General features: G+C 47.1%; 1 protein-coding gene across 1 annotated transcript in view; it reads left to right on the plus strand.

Moving 5' to 3' along the window:
- The first annotated feature begins 466 nt into the window (after nt 1–466).
- The window catches only part of RAD23B (RAD23 homolog B, nucleotide excision repair protein), a 63,452-nt gene continuing 43,064 nt past the window's right edge, over nt 467–20,854 (plus strand). The window contains exon 1 of the mRNA XM_059724596.1: nt 467–746. Coding sequence (XP_059580579.1) covers nt 681–746 — 66 coding nt within the window. The 5' untranslated portion in view covers nt 467–680. The remainder of the gene's footprint in view (nt 747–20,854) is intronic.

The raw sequence follows: 20,854 nt of genomic DNA on the forward strand, positions 1-20,854 counted from the left end.
CCAATGCGGCTGCAACCTGGATACCCGACATCTCTCGCTTCCCCGCAGTTGAGGAAGAGCGAGAGGCGGCACGAGGCCGCCTGCACTGCAGTCCAAATGAGACCAAGAGCCGCTGGTCTGAAGCCAGGAACAGACGTGAGATGCAGCCTGTCCCGGAGCAGAACAGTCCAGGGCCTGGCATGCCCGCCCAGACCGGGTCTGAACATGTCCTTATCCCAGCATAACCACTCACGCTGGGCCTAGCCCGTGCGTTTGTCTCAAGTTCACCCCGCGCTGAGGCTTTTATTTATTTTTAAGGGGAACTTGACGGGATGGAGGAGGGAGAATCCTGCGGCCCCGCCCCTCGGGCCCCGCTCCGCGCCTGCGCACCAGCCACTTCCCCCCCCCCGCGCATGCGCCGCGCGCTTCCCCTCCCCCGCCCTGGCTGGCGCGGGGGGCTGCGGACGCGAGTCACGATGGCGGCGGCCAGGCCGTGAGCGGCGGCGGCACCCACCCCTCCCCCACGCGGCCCGCCACCCCCGGCTCCCGCGCGCGCGCGCGCGCTGCCTCCCCCCGCCCTCCGCGCCTGCGCACCTGCCCCCCTCCCGGCGCAGCGCAGCGCAGCGCAGCGCAGCGCGGACAGCCCGCGCCAGCAGCCGGCGGGTGGGCGGGGGCGGCCTCGCTGGGCCCGCGGCGCCGCCATGCAGATCACGCTGAAGACGCTGCAGCAGCAGACCTTCAAGATCGATATCGACCCCGAAGAGACGGTGCGGGCCGGGGCCGGGGCCGGGGCCTGCCTGGGCGGGCGGGCGGGCGGGGGGTCGCAAGGGCCTTGGCGGCCGGGGAGGAGCGGAGCGGGCTGCGCGGTGCGGCGCGGCTCCGGGCAGGCCGCAGGCCTCCATGGCTCCTTAGTGCGGGCCCCCGCACCGAGGGCTGAGGCGGCCCGGCCTGCGCTCCTGGGCATGTGAGACTGCAAAACGGCCTGGCTGCCAGCGGGGCGGGGGGATGGGCCCCAGAGGCCTGCCTCCAGCCTCTCCATTGAATCCTGGGACTGGACGTGAGCGAAGACCTGGCCCCAGGGGTGCTGCTGTGGCTCCTCTCAAGCCATGAGCTGGGCTGGATTTAGAGGCGGAACAGGCAGCGATGGTTCCCTGCTCTCCTTAACTCCAGAGCAGCCGTCAGGGTGCTGTGAAATCCCCTCAGAGGGCTGGTCAAAATTCAGGAGAAACTTGTCTGGAAAAGCGGGCCCAGGCAGGGGGGGTTGGTGGTAGGGCTGTACTGCCAGCTCATGCTCCAGAGCCTCATGGTAAAAACCGGAGCCTGTTTAAACCGCCAAATCTTTTCAGGCACCTGGTTAGTCACACTTTTGCTAGTTGAGCGTCCCCTCAGCCTCCTTTTTTAAATATTTCTTGAGACTGAAGTGTGCCACTGCCCCAGATTAAGTTGGAGGCTTGCGCAGAGTCAGGTTGTGTTTGCTCCGGAGAGCCCCTGGAGCATTACACTTCGTGTGCTGTTTTCATGTCCTCCGTGCTAGAGGTAGGCTTATTTACTTGGATCACTGCCCTGTGCTGTGACTGGCCAAAACGGTCTGGTTATGATAGGCCCAGGAAACTTGTTGCTTTTAAACCTGCTGCTGTTTCTAGCATTTTCTGTCTTTTACTTTCCCTGTACAAATCAAACTTAAAACAAGCCTGAGGTTGAGCAACAATGTGAGGCCATCCTGAAACAGCAGCTCTAGGTTCAGCACTAGAAGTATGCAGTTATCAGAAATCATGTTAGTATTTATACATACCACTGAAAATATCATTAACTACTTTTTGTCATTAAACCAGGCATGTCGAACATACAGCCTGTAGGCCAAATTTGACCCATGGGTCTCTCTGCAATGTTAATTGGTGACAGCGGAAGAGAGGACTTATGGCAGCCACAAGATTAATGGTGGCCGCCCCTGATGTTCTTGGGTCGTCTGGCCCATGGGGAGCCTTGTGGTCTGGATTTGGCTCACAAGGCCAAACAACTTTGACATCCCTGTCATAAGCTGTATTGTAACGACTTGAACACTTGGCATTGAACCACTACTTTTTTCCTATTTGACAAAGGAAAAAGCTCAGTGCAATGAGTATATTTTGTAGCTCAGAGCTAGTTTTAAATATTAGTGCTACATTGATTTTAAAAGATGTGACCAGAATTTGCATTTTCTGAATGCTGGACCTAAAACATGAGCTGTTCTATATTTGTCAAAGCACTATTTTTGAAATAACTGAGTGGAGATGGTAGATTGTCCCGCCTGATATAAAACCATTTTTAAGAAAGTTGTGGCTGGCTAAAGACTTCATGGTTTGAAAAGTCCTGTAATGTATGAAATGAGGGAAAATACTACTCAAAGTCCAGGAGATATGTTCAACTTCTGTGGAATGAATTTTGGAGCAAGCATGCAGGGGTCATAGGTGCACCCCTGATATCATATACAGAAAACTGTGTTGCCAGTTGAGCAGGCTTAGTTCTATGACCATTGTCAGTTAAACATTTGTCATGATGATGGACCAAATCACTTGTTCCTGTACTGCTGTGTGGGCACTCTTTGTTTACTAACATCCCTTAATTGAAATTAAATGATTCCCACTACTTGAAGTGGATGCAGTACTATGTAGCTGACACATTCTTGACTGATAGGTGAAAAGCAATTATGACAGTCTGGAGTTATAGACTTGTAAAGCTACTGGTAAAATGAATGCTGTTTAGGATTTAGAGATGCAAATGTATTTAGCATGATCTGGGAGTGTAAACCATTTTAGGTAAAAGTAGCATAGTTGGGTAAAAAAATTCTTCAGCTTCAATACAGTGTTAAATATCACCTTAGACAAAAGTATGTTTATGTTTTAATTACATTTTGCTATGCTGGTATTTGTTCAAACTGGAAAAAATGCCAGGAGCAAGAGGAATGGCAGAGTGAGTGGCAGTTGTCTTTACACAGCTTTTTCGTTAACAGAGCATGCATTTTCATGTGTTAGCATTCTGCCACAGTATTTGAACATTTGTATGGAAAGCTTGCTTCAAGAAAGTGTCAACAGGAAACTCTTGAAGTTAGGGTAGCTTATTTTTCAAGCCAATGACTAAATGCATTCTGTTTAACACAGGACTGTCCAGATTGTAAGCGGTTGTGGTTCACAGACCATACCAATGGGGCTGCATTCTCCAGGGGCCACACTTCTACAAGCCACAGCTCCTGTACTGCATGAACGATTAACCCCCCACACACACACTGCCACACCACTGTGCGCCATGTAGTGTGGCATTTTGTCCCTTGGGACAGGAGCAAAAAAGGAAAAGTTGTGGGAAGGAGGGGTACCTTAGAGACCTCAGCTGCAGTAGCAGCTGGAGCAGTAAGGGGAGCAGCAGCCAGGTAGGAGCTTGAGGTCTGTTTATTAACCTGTTGTGGGACAGCCTTGCTTAAACATGCATAGATATTTTGCTTCATTCCTAACATCCTTGTCATTCTGCAATATATATGTTAGAGAAATTTAAGGTAGGTACTAATTTCAACCCTACTGAATGTACCTTGGAGTGTGTTCTAGCAAAGCAGTAGCCTTGGGCATGGAGGAGATCCAGCAGAGCTGTCATCTGAGATTAAAGTGGGAAAGGTGCACAGAATAGAGTTTTGGGTCTAAAGTTATGTAGTAATCCAGGAAAGATTATCAAGAGTTGTTGGTGGATGCTGGGAAAAAGATACTCAAATAGGAATATACAAAGGATTTCGGTGGATTGGTAAAATGTCTGTCTAGCAATTAATCATAGGGGTAAAAAAACTATTGTCAGTTACAGGGGCACAGAACATGGTTAAAATCCATCAAGGCTCTTCTGGTGAAGTACTCACTAATAGCTTTAGGGAAAGTATCTTAAAATAATTTGTAGCTCTAGTTCTGTTTTGAGTTTTTTTCTAGTCACAATGATAAATCTGTGAATTACATCATGCACTGCACTAAAGTAATCCATTGGGTGATTGAAATGGTAGCTACATATGCAAATTTGATTCCAGAAGACCATGGCTTCCTCAATTCTGCTTAGTTGTGTTATAGACCATCTGATTAAGAGCAGTCAGTGGTCAGTGAGCAGTCAGCTATACAATTTCAAACCATGCTTGCGGGGTTGATTTTGTGCTAGCTGGGAAAAGATGCTTAGAAACAAATGGAGTTGGGTTAGTATCTGACTAGTGATCATGTGAATTTTTCAGGGCTGAACCAAATCTTGCAAGGTGAGCTTTTGGGGTTGAGTTGGGAATACAGCTATAGTTTTAGTAGCATTTGTGTGAAGCCTGAGATTGGTGTATACCATAGTATACAGATGGGAAGAAGGTGGAAGATCTTCCTTTAAATTAGTAGTTCTTAACCTTATTAGCATCAAGACACACCGTGGAAAATGCCAACTCCTAGCTTTCACTCTTTTTCACAAAAAATAATACATTGATTCTTCTATTGCAAAGAACTTAGGAAGCCCCCAACAGGGCAGAATGTTTTTAACCCTGTGGATTCCTTTTGGAAATCTCTGGGTTTATCTTGTGAATTGTGTTTGCCCATCTAACAGTGCTAAAATTATGTAACACTGTATAGTACCCTTCAAAGGTATAGTACCGTTCAAAGGATTCCAAGGCACCTAAAGCCCTCTGGTAGAGAGAGAATCGCTGATTTAAACGTATCAAACTACCAGTCCCTTAAAAGGCACAAAAACAATAATGCTGGAAGATCTCTAAGGTGGAGTTCACATCTCTTAAACTGTAAAAGCTAGAACAGACATTTTGAAGGTGGTGTCAGAAGGCTTAATTTGTGAGACAACTTTACACAATAGCAAAAGATCAATTGGTTCACAAGCAGACAGATCTAAAATGGAACTTCCGTTACTATGAGGTACACTTGAAAGACATCTTTTCTATTTTCTGCTTATTTTCTTTATTTTTGTCCTTTTTTTCCCCTAAGTCCCTTTGTGGCTGTCTCCATCCCAAATGTGCTTGTGCAGCTCATTCAGATACAACTCTGTGGCAGTGTTAGCAAAAACACAAGACTGATTAGCTTATAGGAGAACTAATATTAAGAACAGTGGGTTGGAGGATTAAATATTCTCATGATCTTGTACAGAATTCATATTTCCACTTCAAGGCAGGAGGTGTGCTGCCACGTCCCACATCCTTAAAATTTGTTCCCCTAGAACAGGGGTGACCAAGATGAAACTCATGGTCCAGATCTGGACTGTGGAGCCTTGCATTCAGCTTGTAGGTCTCCCCATACGTCCAGTAATTTGGTGGGTGGTGAGTAGTGACAGTTTATTGTTGCTGCTTGTCCTGCTGCCAAATTTCTGGACTTGGGGGCCCCATGGGCTGAATCACAGTGTAGAGCTGCATCATCTGGCTCATGAGGCTACCCACGGGGCCAGAAATTTGGTGCAAGGAGAGCAGTGACTGGTGGGGCTCTGGGAGCCACAGCAATTAACACTGCCGCTGCCAAATGTCAGCCCCCCAGGATAGGTGACACAGTTCTGCATCCTTGATCTGGCACCTGAATTGTGCCGGCACTACTCATCTGGCCTTATGAGTTAGTTGAGTTGGGCCTGTCTGTTCTAGACCCTTTTTGACTGCCATGAGACATCTCAGTTTCCACCTGAAAGATAGCTGAATTGTTCCTTAAAGTTCCCAAGCACGCACAGTTGGGGAAACTGTTAATTTAAAGGGCCTGTGCTTAACTTTTTGAGACTTGATATGTGACAGTCACTGGTAGTTTAGAAAAGACTAAACTTTCAGAATATGTAGCATTTACACACCTTTTTTTTTTCTTCATAATTTGTTACGCCTTTTTATGTTTTGTGGGAAAATGTATGTTTGCTTGTAGCTATTTTGAGACGTTAAATGTTCCTTATGGAAAGCACCAAATTCAGCTTTACTTTTTAAACTAGTTTGTTCACCTCTGTTGCAGCCAGGGTTGAGTTTTTATGCCAGGGAAAGGTGAGTTTCTTCTGGGCTGCTGAAAATTCAGGCTTTCATCTCAGAGATCCTATTGAATGTGTGAATCTGAGGTGGTTTTGGTTCTCATTGTCTCCAAGATCCTGTGGCATTTTTCAGTACCAGCATTATTTTGTATTCCATGCAATTTCTTTAAGGAAATGTTAACGTTGCATGAAATAACTGAATATGCACTCAAGTTTTGTTCATAATGTAGCGTGGTCTTATGTGTTATTTCTTGCACACAGTGAAGTATCAGATGTTTTACCATTGTAAGTGTTTAGAGTTTCTCTATTTTGTTGTTTACTCAAGGTAATTGTTACAGTGCATAGCTTAAACTCTGTGCACTTCTAGTGATTTGTCAGCTTTGTGAACCATTCCATTCAGCTATTGCTCGTTTCCTTGGATTAAGTTCAGAAAAAGGGCAGCAAGCTACAAAGTTAACTACAAACTTGTGTGTTTTGTGTGCTGAGAAGTGGTGCTGTAGGTCAGGAGTCACTGTTTTGCAGCAGGGAGCCACTTCAGTGGAGCTTAGTTCTAAGCACAGACTACTTGCAGCTCAGCCTGAGCAATTGCAGTTGCAATGGCCACTCCACCCTGCAGCGCTCTGTCACCACTGCTTCTGCCTGCCACATGAGGAAAGGCACAGAACTCCTTTGGCTCAGGCAGGATCCAGCCCATATGGGGCTGTAGGTTGCCTTCAGCTGCAATATTTTACTTCTAGCTCATTTTAAGCCTAATGTGTGGTTCTTCAACTTTGCATGCTGGTAATTGCTCAGCTATATTATCTGTATAACAAATAGATGCTACCTTTGTAACTTGCAGGGGGAAACATGCATATTATTTATGAATAACACAACCATGTAATTAAAAGCTGTAGCATAATGCTTGCAACCAGAGGAAGTGAAGAGATCTTGGAGGTAACTATACTTTTCTATGCACTCTGCATTCAGTATTTTTAAAGAGATTCTCCAGAGTTCTTTAGGAAGATTAAAAGTGCTTCCCAAGAAGCAGTATGGCTATGCCCACTGCCAGTCTCAGGGCATGTGGTTGTGTTTACAGCCAAGACAGGATGTTTGGATCACTCATCTCATCCAATATGAAAATGCCTCTAAGTATGTTTACCTTTAGAAGATGCGCTGCAAATGGTATACAGAATACTCAGATTTCTATCCTGAGGGTCTTATTCAGTCAGAGCTGTTTGAATCGAATAACAAAACTGTTTTATAGTGGCAAAGTTATGTTGTTGTTTTCATACTTAAAACTGCTTTTGCTTCTTTAAAAAAAAAACAAAAAACATGTTTTCCAAACTATCTTGTGGGACTGAGGTGTCCCAGGCAGGATATTGGAAGCTTTGCAGGATCAGATACTATTTCAGCTGAGGCTAGCAAGTGTCCTCACTTTCTTCTGAATTTAATTGCATTTTTGAGAGGCTGGTCCTTACGGTTTCAAAGAGAACCTTTAAAACATCCAAAGCTAAACTCATGTTGTGCTGTCATCTGAAATGTGCAAGGAATTCAGTGTCTCTTTAGAGCGCTTATTTTTCTAAAACAAGTTTATTTATCCATTTTCAAATTAATTAAACACTTCAGACTGGCTTCTTAGAATATGTTCTGCTGTTGTTTGATTTCATACTTTTATCCCTGCTATATAATTCCTTGTATACATTTACAAGATATCTACTTGGAGAGTCAGGGATAGGTAAAGTGTGAGTTAGGATGGTAATCTCTACTGTATTCATTGTGATTCCATTAGTCTCATATGTGTTGAGGGCACTGGGCACTCCTGTAATCCAAATAACATTTACATCATCCATTACTTTAGGTGATGTAAATGTTTAGTAACAGCAGGACAAGTGATGGAAAGGGAAAGAAAAAATAGAGGCAAAGTGAATTCTCCAAGGATGAGTAGTGGCAGAGTACTGGTCCATGCCTCTTGAGACTAGGCAATGAATATCAGTCTAAGTCTTTATAAAAAAAAAAAAAAATCAAGCAAAAAACCCATCAGAGCAAGACTGGTAAACTGTAAGCAAGTAGCTCTCACCAATAATGATACTGCTTAATTTAGTAACTGCTTTTGTATTAATTGTATCACTTGTTATACCTCTAAGATATCTCATCTGGTTCTATAGACTAGTACTTGAGGGAGATTTTGCAAGTCTGCTTGCCCAGGGGTTAAATTGATTATCCAGTGATCTTAAGTTTTGGTATTAGGAAATCCAGTTGCATTTTTCTAATTACCTCCTATATCTTTACATGTCCCCACATATTTCACATGATGGAAAATTAAATAAAGATTCCAACTAGAATTCTGTCTCTAAACCTTGACTGACAGTCTCCTTTATCATCTTCTGCTGAGCAGATGTCCAAAATCTCAAGTCTAGCCCTACTTCTTCCTGTCACAAACCCATCCACAGGCAACCCAGAGCCTCAAGATTCTTCCCGCTGTCCCACAGACATTCAGTAGAGACAAACAAGAAAAGGAATTATTATGTTGGAGAAAAGCTATCCTGTCACCTGTCTACTTGCTGTTCCTGCCATTGTTTTTAGAGATCAGCTTTCCTGCTGATTCTATCAGCATTTGGGGGCCTGGATACTTGGACTCCCCAAAGCCTGGGATACAAAAACCATACATATTGCAGAGAAAGCCTCCTAAATAAATCCAATAATCCCTTCCCCACTTCCCCTTCTCCCCATCAGCCTTGTCCCAGTTCTTTATGGGTCTCAGAATTCTCCAGAAATTTCTGTCTCTGGGACATGTGGCATTCCTCTGGCAGATTGCCCACTTCTATCAATTGCCTGTGCAGTTATTTTCCCTATAAACAGGAACTTGGGTGCCCATCCCACCAGTGGGCCCTTCTGATTGGGAGTACCAGTTGTCCGAAAAGAAGGCAGTTCTGAAAGGGAGCATCTGTGTGGTGCAAGGCAGTAGTGTGCCAAGAGACCATGTGTTCACTTCGTGTCCAGAAGCAATATAGCCATATTAATATGTTCTTGCTTATGGACTAGTAAATTCTGCTTTTGAGCAGCTCTAATGCACCTGTACCACCCCTAACTTGGGAACTGGCCTTGGTGGAGCTAGTGTGATGCGTCTAAGCATTGCTTGCTTTGTTGCAAGATAGACACGCTGCTCATTCTGGATATATCTGATCAGGGCTAATCGCATCCTGTTACTGCTATGGAAATTTGCAGGTTGAAGTCAGGATTGCATTGGCTTTTGCGTGGTAATTGTTGGTCACCAAAAATAATCTGAGGACAAAGGGAAGTTTGAGGCACCTGTCCCAAAGAAGCCAGATCCTTCAAAGTAGTGGTGCTCAACTTTCTAGCCCTGTGGGCTTGATGTGTGCCATAGGCCAGTCTGTGGAGTGACCCTGAGCATGCTGGATCTGGCCCAGCGTACGCTGTGGTAGAGCTGTGGAAATTAATTGAGGGGGGTGTAGCCCCTGCTTCCCTGCTGCCAGATTTCCAGACCTGTGAGGAGTCTCCCATGCTAAATTTGAGGTTAAGCACTGCTGCTTTGAAGGAGTGAGTTTAGTGAAATGTTAATGGAGATCTTAACAATGAATAGGGATCTACCAAATACACAGTTTTATGATTTACATAAACATTGCAAATTTGGTAGGTCTCCCACAGAAAAGCGCAGGGACAGGGAAAAAGCAGGAAAACTGTGGTGGGGAGGGGGGTGAAAGGCAGCTGCAAACGGAGATGGGAAGTCCTGGCATCCTGAAGCATCTGTGGGGGGTTGGGGGGGGAGATTTTTGTAGTGGGGTGGGGGGCATGCCTGTAACTGGCCAAGGGGCCCCAGAAATCACACCCCTCCTTGGAGATTGATAGGTAGCAATCTGTCAGTCTCTGGGGAGGGGCAGGACTTCTGGGGCCTCTGGGCCAATCAGAAGCATGGTGGGGGCCCACTATGCTCTGCTGTGAAAATGTGTTGGGGCCACAAAGTGTTGGGGCCACAAAGTTTGGAGGCAGCCTCTGTGAATTAGGTAGGTCGCTAACAATGAAGTAGTGCAGGCAAATAAAGAAGAATGCAGTCCAGATAATGTGAAATGCAAACATATATGAAATACTTGTAGATAAATGTAACAGACATAAACTTAAGCTCTAAAATTGCTAAGTCTTAAAATCCTAGGAAAAACTAACAACATGCAAAAGTGTATCTTTACAGTCTGAAGCTTTTAAAAATAGCTTTGATTCTGAGGTGAATGTCTTGGCCAACCTCCCACTGTCGCACACATCAGGCATGGTATGATGTTTGCTACCACTAAATGCATTTAAGGAAGCTAAGTTGGGATTTAAGTTCTTCAGTGAGATGAGTCTGTGCATTATGATGTTTATGTCACTAACTAAACCAGTGGTTCCCAAACTCTGACAGTTTATGCACGACCAATTTAGAATGATACAACCTTAAGTATCACCAGCAAATTTCAGTTCAACCTTGAGTACCACCAGCAAATTTTTGTTGTATAAAGTCATTATACTAAATCTGTTAATGCATACCATTGACAGGTTGTCTGCATATCACTGGTGGTACCCATACCACAGATTGGGACCTGCTGAAGTAAATTAATAGGCCAAGTTGACATAACAATTCTTGTTTTCTGCTGTCCCGCTACGCTGCCATGTCTGCTAATGCAATTGTCAGGGCAGGTTGCTATTCTGTTCCTGGTTCAGAGGCATAATGTAAACTCAAGGCTACTTTGCATTATGTAAGAAGTCAGTAAAAAGCATTGCTGTAAAAGCAGGCTCTGATCAACTGAGACTACTAGTGCTTGTTAATAGCTAGAGCTAGGCATGCCTTTTTTGGTGAGATTATTGTAAAGTCTTTAATTAGATGAAGTGAAGCTGTTTTATGCTGATGTGCTCACCATTTTAGTAATGAGCATAATATGTCCCTAGTGTAGGAGTATTCACGTAGGTGGGTGGAGTAAAAAAACCTGTTGTGCTGGTCAGTTTGCCCTTTTAGACTTATCACCCAGATTGTTTCCTAATCTTGGGATCCAAAGAATGAGATGCTTACCTGCGCTCACAGTAAAATATGGAAAGAGAAATGGCATAATACGAAGTACTTCAATTCTGAAAACAACATGCATAGCCTGACCGGTAAGGATTCCATAGACTTTCATGCATGTTCTCGTGCTGTACGTAACAATATGTATATACGTTTGATCAATAGTTGACTTACTAAACTGTTAAATAAATAGCAAAGATTAGTCTGTACAATATTTTAAGCAGGTTGCATGCACACAAGTCTGAACCATGCTAACTGCCTCAATATATACTAGTTTTTAAATTGGAACATGACATTCTCTACCAGCCCAGAAATAACTTTATTTTTACAAAGAATCAACTAAGATTTACATAAGCCAATTAACGTAATTGATTATGGGATTTATGAATAATTTGAAGTTGTATCAGTAAAACTTCAACAGAAGTCTGGAAATGTTGACCATTCATTTTGCCAATAGTACAAAAAAAGGAAAAAGTGTGTTAGGAAGCTTGATTTCAGACTTCTAAAACAGAACTTCAGAGAGGGTAGAGTACAGAAATCTATGAAATATTATGTATAGCTTGCAAACTAAAGTACACACAGTAGCTTTGTGACTAGGCATTGTGACTTGCTCATAACTTAGGAACCCTTTTTATTTAAAGACTGCTTGCTCCACTTCAGCCAAATATTATTTTTTTCAAAGGTCGGGAAAATGTTCTCATCCCTTTTTAACTTTCCCAGCTCTAGTGCTGCTGTCACACAACTTGAATAAGTAGCTGAACTTTGAAACCTAGCTGGTGAATAGTGCTGGTTTGGAGTGGTATGCATGGCTAGTTTAGAAATCCTGTCTTTCATTTCAAAATCAGTACTAACCATGCTTATCATCGTTATCAGACATCATGTGAAGTAATGCTTTCATTTGCTGCCCAGGTTTAGAGTCAAACCATGGCTATACTTAGGTACCTGCTGGGACAGTTTGTACTTTGCATCTTCATGTGTCTTGCTGAAACGCAGCATTTGTTCAGGATGGGTTTTTTTGGCCATAAACATTGTGAATTTGGGGGTTTAGAATTTACTAAACTTTTGCTTACTGGAATAGTCTATACCAGTGTTTCTCAACCTTTTAAGTAACAAGTATCCCCTAACTTTTGAAAAAATTGTTAAGTACCCCAACATTCAATTTTCCAGGGGGATTTTATATTTACAGACAGACAAATGTGTGCCATACGTTGTCAGAAGGGCTGTGTATATAAGGCCGTGATGTGATAGATGTCCGCTCTGGTGTGGGTAGGGTTGTCACCTTTTACACCAGGGGTACACAACTCAAATATGTACCTGGGCTAGAAATGATGCTGGCCAAAGCTAGGAGGGCTGAATGCCAAATTATTACTGGGGAATTTAAAGCGCTGCGCAATGTGCAGCTTACCAAATTTCTTGCCATAGTTTTGAGAGGAAAAGAGGGTGAGAGAGAGAGAGAGAGAGACGGACAAGGAGGCAGCTGCTGCTAGCCATGGAGCCCGGGCTGCTCCCAGCAGATGGCTGGGAGGCTGCAAGCCCTGAGACTGCAAGCCCCCGCTCTGTGGTTGGCAGCAGCTACCCAGAGCCTGGGCTCCAGCCAGGAGGCTGCAGAGAGCTGCTTTGGACTCTGACATTGTTTCTGTACTGGTGGGTGCACGCTTGCCTCAGAGCCGATGGTGTGGGGGGCCCTGAGGCAGTGCAGCCTGGAAAAGCCCAGTGCCGCTGCCGGCCCCTGCCTGTAGCTAGCCTGGGCTCTGGGCAGCTGCAGGAGGCAGTGGGCAGGCTGCAAACAGCTGCACTGGGCTCTTCAGCCCCAGCATCCGCTCCATACCGGCAGCTGCATGTGCGCCTCAGAGCAGAGAACGGGTTTATCTCTGCTGTCCACTCTGAGGCACGCGTGCAGTCACTGCCAGCATGGAGCTGATGCTGGGGCTTTGCAGCCCAGTACAGCTTATAGATTCATAGATGTTAGGGTCGGAAGGGACCTCAATAGATCATCGAGTCCGACCCCCTGCATAGGCAGGAAAGAGTGCTGGGTCTAGATGACCCCAGCTAGATGCATATCCAACCTCCTCTTGAAGACCCCCAGGGTAGGGGAGAGCACCACCTCCCTTGGGAGCCCGTTCCAGACCTTGGCCACTCGAACTGTGAAGAAGTTCTTCCTAATGTCCAATCTAAATCTGCTAGTTTGTGGCCATTATTTCTTGTAACTCCTGGGGGCGCCTTGGTGAATAAAACCTCACCAATTCCCTTCTGTGCCCCCGTGATGAACTTATAGGCAGCCACAAGGTCGCCTCTCAACCTCCTCTTGCGGAGGCTGAAAAGGTCCAGGTTCTTTAGTCTCTCCTCATAGGGCTTGGCCTGCAGGCTCTTAACCATACGAGTGGCCCTTCTCTGGACCCTCTCCAGGTTATCCGCATCTCTCTTGAAGTGCAGTGCCCAGAATTGCACGCAGTACTCCAACTGCGGTCTGACCAGCGCCCGATAGAGGGGAAGTATCGCCTCTTTGGATCTATTCGTCATGCATCTGCTGATGCATGATAAAGTGCCATTAGCTTTTCTGATGGCTTCGTCACACTGCCGGCTCATGTTCATCTTGGAGTCCACATGTTCATCTTGGAACTGTTTGTAGCCTGCCTACTGCACCTGCCCAGAGCCCAGGCTGGCTACAGGCGGGGGCCGGCAGTGACACCGGGTTTTTTCCGGCGCTGGGGGGGCAGGTTGGCAAGGGCTATGGTGAATATTGGTGTGGCAGCAGTTCCTCTCTCATCACCGCAGCCTGCCCCGAGTGGCAGGAAGAACCCGGTGCCACCGCCAGCCCCAACCTGGAGTGACAGCCCGTTCCCTCCCATGCGCAGTGAATGGGGCCCTGGGGGGCCGGGTCGTGGGGCAATCCCCACAGTGCAGGAGGGAGCGGGGCAGCACCCTGCCCCTACTGCACTCCCTTCTGCACCGTGAGGGTCTTGGTCCGAAGCCCAGGCAGGATAACGAAAGAAATTTACGTGCCTGTGACTGTCGGAGGGGAGTGCACAGGTATCTGTGTGCCCGCCCTCCCCCTTGTGCAACAGCCTTGGGGGGGGGGGGGGGGCACACGGGATGCGCCAACGGCTGAATGCAAACCCGGCAGCGCTCGGAGGAGCGGTGGTGCCCCCTTGCTACCGGGGTTTTCGGCTCTCGCGTACCCCCAGGGGTATGCATATTACGGGTTGAGAAACTATGGTCTGTACAATAGAAGTTTTCAATTGGTGAAAATAGCCTGTGAGTGTCAAAAGCCATGACACCATACTAGATGTCTTGCTATATTCAGAGACATGGGGGTGAATTTTGCCTCATCATTTCATTTGGCTTAATGTAGTGAGAATGGCATAATGATTGTCTCTTACATGTGAAGTTTATTGAACTTCAACATGTTTTGAAATAAAAAAAAAGACATGGAGGTAAATGGGATAAAGGGTAAAATATTTTATGAGTCACTAAAGGTTGATCATGCTAAATCAGCCTTTTTCTTACACCAGACTTCTGTGTTTATGTAGATGCAGTACATTTAATCCTTTTGGTCTTCAGTAAAGCATGTTGCGCAAAGGTTTTTTTTTTTATTGAAACTGGGGCTTAGTCCAAAAATTCTAAGTTAAGGCACGATCTAAAGGCAAGATGATTATGACTTCTGAAAGGGGAGCTACTGGAGTAGGCAGTATAGAGTAGCGGTGTTCCAATAAAGATTTATTTTCTTGGCCGATACTGGTTATTAACCAGCCACATCAGTTGACACCGATCTGATAGCTGATGTGCAGCTTGGCAGCTTGCAGAGCAGTGTCCAGCTGATAAGTCTGGGAGGCAGATTGAGGTCCCCATGGTGAGGGAGAGAGTGGGGCAGGGGCTCCCCAGTTGGGGTGGTGAATATAACTGGGGGGGGGGCTTCCTGCCACTGTGTGTATCCATAGGGAAGGCATGGGGGGCATGTGCCCACCCCCCCTCTGGATTTGTGTGCAGGGCAAGGCTGGGCTTCCTGCTGTGGGCTTGGGGCCATGGGCTGCACTAGCCTCTTCCCGGCCAGGGCTGTGCTTAGAGCAGGCAGGGGCGAGACAGGAGGCAGTGGCGCTGGGAGGGGCGTGGCTACGGGGAACTTTGGGGTGACCATAGCCCACTCTGTAGCCACCATTCCTAATGCTGCTGCCACCTGCCCCAAACGAAGCCCTGGCCCAGCCTCCACTGGAAAAAGTATGGAGCAGCCCCTGGCCCTGAGCCCACAGTGCGCCCTTGCCTCATGCACAGATCTGGGGGCACATGCTCCCCATGCAATGTTCCCTCTAAGGAGTAGCGGTCCATGAGCGCGCTGCTTTGGTCTGTGAGCACGCCGCTTCGGTCCCACAGTTCCCCAGAGCTGGCAGAGCCCGCGGAGCACTTCCCCTACGCTTGCCCATGCATACACCTCTCTCCCCATCTCTGTGCCCCCAGATGAGCTGCTCATGGCTCCATCCCACACCCCGCACTGGCTGGGCAGTGCCTATTAGCTCCCCTTTGCTTCAGTACCCAGGGCAGTTGTCCTGCTCGCCCTCACCTTGCTACGGCACTGTCTTCCTTCCCTCTCCTCCCCCAACCCCCAAGGCTTTTCTCAAGAAAAGTTACCTTAATGTTTAAAAAACTGCATGTGAGAGTCATACCTACAGAGAACAAACCAGGATATTCCTTCCGCTGCAGAGCCAAGAGAGACTGTCTCTGCTGGAAGCAGAGCAGAACAAGACTTTCTTTATCTTGTGAATCAGTAATGATCTGTTTTTATTTTTATTTTTACATTTCCCCTTACTGAGCTATGCCCCCAAATGAAAATGTTGAAGCATGGGTTGGTTCTTGGGAGATAATGTTATATCACCAGACAATCAGCACAGGGTTTGAAATGTCTAATTCTGGCTGCTTGGCACACAGCAAACAGAAAATTCCGTGAGTCGGATAACAGGTAAGCTCCTCACTCCTCACGTGGGGCAGGCGGTGGCTTCTCCCCAAGGTGAGGCAAGGCAGCGCTGGGGGCTGGCACGGACTCTGCTGGCTCCAGGGAACTGCTGCACAGGCTCTGCCAGCTCCGGGGAACTGCTCCACTCCCCAGCCCTGACACCATGTGCCTCCTCACTCCTTAAGGCAATGCAGAGGTGCGGAGCAGTTCTCCGGAGCCAGCAGAGCAGTTCTCTGGAGCTGGCAGAGTCAGCTCCTGTCCCTGTGTCCGCCTTGCCTCACGGAGGAGCCACTGCCTTACCCTGCATGAGGAGTGAGGAGCTTACCTTCAGTAAGTGTCCCATGCCAGCCCCAGTGCCTCCACTGTGCTCTGCGCCCAGCTCCTCTCTGGGCAGGTGCGCGGCATTAAAAAGTTTGTGTGTGGCAAGATTTTTAATTGTGTGTGGCTGCGCACACGGGCAACTTAAAGGGAACGCTGCCCCCATGCTTCCCCTGGGGGGTGCATACAGCAGTGGGGAGTTGGCCCTCTGCATCCCCTGGATGACTTCCCGTGGCTCTGCCCTGTGCCCCTCCCTGGTGCTGTATTCACCGCCCTAGCTGGGCAACCCCATCCCCTCTGTCACTGTGGGGGAGTCAGTCTGCCCCCTCCCCCATGCCCCTTCTCTCTACCAGCCCAATGCTGCTCTTCAAGCTTCTGGGATGCATTCCTGGCCTCGTGCATGCTGCGGCACATGGCATTTATCGGTGACATTATCGGCTACACTGGCCAAAAATAGCCAGTTGCCAATAATGTTAATTTTCTTTTTATCAGTGCTGATCCGGTATGTGACTGATTATATCGATGCACCTCTAATGTAGAGTGCTTGTGGAGGTCTTCAAGAATTGCTCTGGGGATATGTCTTAACCAATATTTTCATTAATGACCTTGGCACAAAAGGTAGTATTGTGCTAAGAAGGTCTATGACCCAAAGTTGGAAGGCATTGCCAATGCAGAGGAGAGCCACAATTTTATACAGGAAGAGCTAGATAACCTTGAGGAGTGGACAGGTAGAGGTAGAATTAAATGTTACAAAAATGCAGGCGAAGTCATGCACTTGGGCACTAATAAGACACATTCCTGCTCTAAGCTTATCAGTAGAAAGCACAGGAGGGAGAGGCTGACTTGGGGTACTGGTTGATCACAAGGGCTCATTAGAAAAAACAAACAAACTGGCTCTTAACTTTAAATTCTGCCTGCTCCCATGCCAAGCCCAGCTCATGCCCAGAAGAGGCAGTGTGTTAGTTGGACCTGGCTTGCCTGATGTCTGTATAGATTGGACACTTCACTGGGGCTTTTTTTTGGCACTTTTATCTAATAGCTGATTGAATCAGCTTTAGCCAAAAGTGTCAAAGATTCCAACTGAAGTGCCCGATCTATACAGATGTTGTGGAGCTGGGTCAAAAAGTAACATGCTGCTGCTTCTGGTAAAGCATGTTTTGTTTTGTTTTGTTTTTTTGAACATCTGCAAGCAGCCAAGATGTCTGAGCTATATGAAAATAATGCAGCTGCGAAAAAGTCCAATACCACTGAAGGATGCACTGGATGATATGATATTCCTGGTAGAAACAAGGGATCACTAATTCTGTTGTACAAGACACTGGTGAAATCTTATCTGGAATACTGTTCTAATTACCCATGTGTGAGCTAACTGGAAGAGGTACAAAGAAGGGCTACTCTGATCAGGGGCTTGGGGAGGCTGAAGGAACTTGGCTTGTTTAACCTAGCAAAAGGAAGCTTTAGAGGGGTATATGATTGCTGTCTATAAATACATCAGGGAGGGGAAAGAGCTATTTAAACTGGATGACAAAGTTAGCACAAGAACAAATGGCTATAAATTGACCATGAATAAATTTACACAGGAAATCTGAAGCAAGCTTCTAATGATCAGAAGCAATAGTGGTGGGGGCAAGAATTTAACTCATTTTTGAGGTGGAGTTTAAGTTTTTAAAGGGATTGTAAACTGTGGTTTGCTTCTGTAGCAAGGGATTGGGTTAGTTTATCCAGGAGGTTTGTTTTAATCTTATATCCTGTGTTTCTGTGGAAACTAAGGGATTTAGAGACAAGGTTTGTTACCATCTTGGTCATGTGGCACTGCCTGTATATTCGTGTTAAATTAAAAAAAAAATTTTTGCATACATGGCAGTTACTATAGTGTTGGTTTAGGAGCCTTAAATCTTGCATGTCTTGATTTTGAACAGTGTTGATTTGCATTAATAGCAGTTTTATCAAAGTGGGGTTTTTTATATAAATGTAACATGAGTAAATGAGCATCTGTGTGGGAGATGTAGGGCAGGGTGCTGAGGGATGAAATTAGTACCCTTGGTTTACTCCAGGGGCCGGCAACCCCCGGCTTGTGTGTTGAACATGGGCCAGCCTCGGCTCTGGGTAGCTGCTGCCAGCGACGGAGCCTGGGCTGCTCCCAGCAGGGCTTGCAACATCCCAGTTGGTTGCTGGCAGCAACCCGGGCTCTGTGGCTGGCAGTAGCTACCGAGAGCCAGGGCAGGCTGCAGCCGGGAGGCTCCAAACAGCTGCTCAGGGCTCCGGCATCAGCTCCGCACTGGTGCGTGCATTCGTTTATTGGAGCGGGCGGTGTGGGAGGGGTCCGAGGCAATGCAGCCCCGGTCTCTCCCCTGCTCCTGGCACAGAGGTAATAGCAGGGTTCTGGAGTCCGGCGCAGCTGTTTGTAGCCAGCCTGGGCTCTGGGCAGGCTGCTAACAGCTGCGGCAGGCTCCACAGCTCCGGCATCAGCTCCGTGCTGGCGGCAACTGCACAGACATCTCAGGGTGGGATGCGCTGCCCCACAGTCTGCTCCGAGGTGCACGCACAGTCATCACCAGCACGGAGCTGATGCTGGAGCTGTGGAGCCCAGCGTAGCTGTTTGCAGCCTGCCCACTGCTTGCTGCTGCTGGCCACAAACAGTTGTGGAGCCTAGCGCAGGTGTTTGCAGCCTGCCTGCTGCTTGCCGCTGCTGGCTACAAACAGCTGCGCTGGGCTCCAGAACCCTGCCATCACCTCTGTGCCGTGAGCAGGGGAGAGATTGGGGCTGTGCTGCCTCAGGCTGCCCCCCCCCCCCACCTGCTCTGACACGCAGGTGCATGCGCTGGTATGGAGCTGATGTCGGAGCCCGGCGCAGCTGTTTGGAGCCTCCCGGCTGCAGTCTGCCCCGGCTCTGGGTAGCTGTTGCCAGCCGGGAGCCTGGACTGCTTCCAGCAGGCAGCTGGGATGCTGCAAGCCCTGCTGGGAGCAGCCCGGGCTCCAGCAGCTAACCAGAGCCGGGGTAGCTGCTGATGGCCACAGAGCCCGGGCTGGGTGGCAGGGGCTTTGGGTGGGGGGCAAGGGCAGCAGGGCTGGGCGGCAGGGGCTTTGGGAGGGGGGCAAGGGGCACAAGCAGGGCATCCTGCCATGTACCCCTTGCCCTCATTTTGTTTTTCTGGTATGCTGGCTCTCTGGTACCTTCCAAGGTAGGCATTGTGGTGTTTTTTGGCACTCGGGCCAAAAAACGTTGCCTACCCCTGGTTTACTCTTTGGTAGGCCCGATAAAGCACAGAAAAAAGCACAGCAGTATAAGAACTAAACTGTTTGCAAGCTGTTAACTGTTGGTGAGCAGGGGGGAAGTTCATAAGAAGACTTACAAAACCAGAGAAGCTAGATTTTGGGACTCGCATAAATTCTTTCATTTGGCCTTATCTCTTACCCTAACTGTGGGTTTGAGGGTTTCCAGGATGCTTACGTGCCACAGATATTTCCTCTCTTCAGTAACATGAGGGGCTTTCTGACTACTCTGTGGAAGAGGCCAATAACACCTTGCTACAGCCCCTTTAAATTTCATTCTATAAGACAAGAAATTAGTCGTAAGATAACTTGACTAAGTATTAAATCAATGATATTTTTTAAGCAGGAGTCTTAACTTTTCTCTATTTTTAAGAGCTTGGTGGCCACATACTGCTGCTAGGTTGAGTGAGATCAAGCTTTACTTTCTGGAAGCACGTTATTCTGGATGCTTACTCATTGGGTGAAGGTTTGGTTTAAGCATACAGGATTTAAGGGTACCTCTTGTACCACTGAATCCCTTGCACTCACAAACAACCATTAATCCTCTGAGAGCTGCTCTAATTAAAACGCCAAAAGCATCACATGTATCAGCATCCCTGCGCTGAAAAATGACAGCAGGGGCACTTTAATTAAAGCTCTTCAAACAAGTTTATTTAAAGTGATCCTGCCACCATTTTTCCCACCAGGGACACTGATGTCTTGATGCCCATCTTGCTGGGGTCATCCAATCCCAGCAGTCTTTGCTGCCCAATGCAGGGGGGCTGGACCCGATAATCTGTAAGGTCTCTTCCAGCTCCTAATAACTATGAAACTATGATGCATGATGTGTTGCTGGAGTCTGCTGGAGCACAGTAATTACTACGCTCCAGTGGACTCAATTAATGTAGTCTGCTCTGACGCATTATAATTCCAGCACGTCGGCGCAGCCTTGATGCATGTGTATAGGTGCCCTAAATGTGCAGTTTTGAGTAAAACGGCCTGATGTGGGTATTCTTGTTTCCCTTTGCCTGTCTTGCACCACTTTCCAAGATCACCAGTCAGCTTCTGGGTACAGTGGACCCTTGTGAACTGAAAAACTAGATTTTAACTTTGTCAACATAATGTAGTCTATCTTCATGTATGCAAAGTTTTATGCTTTAGGCCTTGGTGAAACGCCGATTAGTAATTTGTTTATCGAGGGGCTTGCTGTGAAGTCAGTTCCTAAGTAATTTAACACATTTACAGAATGTGACACAAGTTTACATTTATTAAAGTTCTCTGTGCAAGGGAAAATAGTCTGGTTTCCATGGCTAGATAGGCCAGCAGGCTAGAGGAGTTTATAGAAGAGGGAAATAGCTGTA

The sequence above is a fragment of the Alligator mississippiensis genome, chromosome 3 (assembly GCF_030867095.1).
Source record: "Alligator mississippiensis isolate rAllMis1 chromosome 3, rAllMis1, whole genome shotgun sequence".
Taxonomy (NCBI): Eukaryota; Metazoa; Chordata; order Crocodylia; family Alligatoridae; genus Alligator; species Alligator mississippiensis.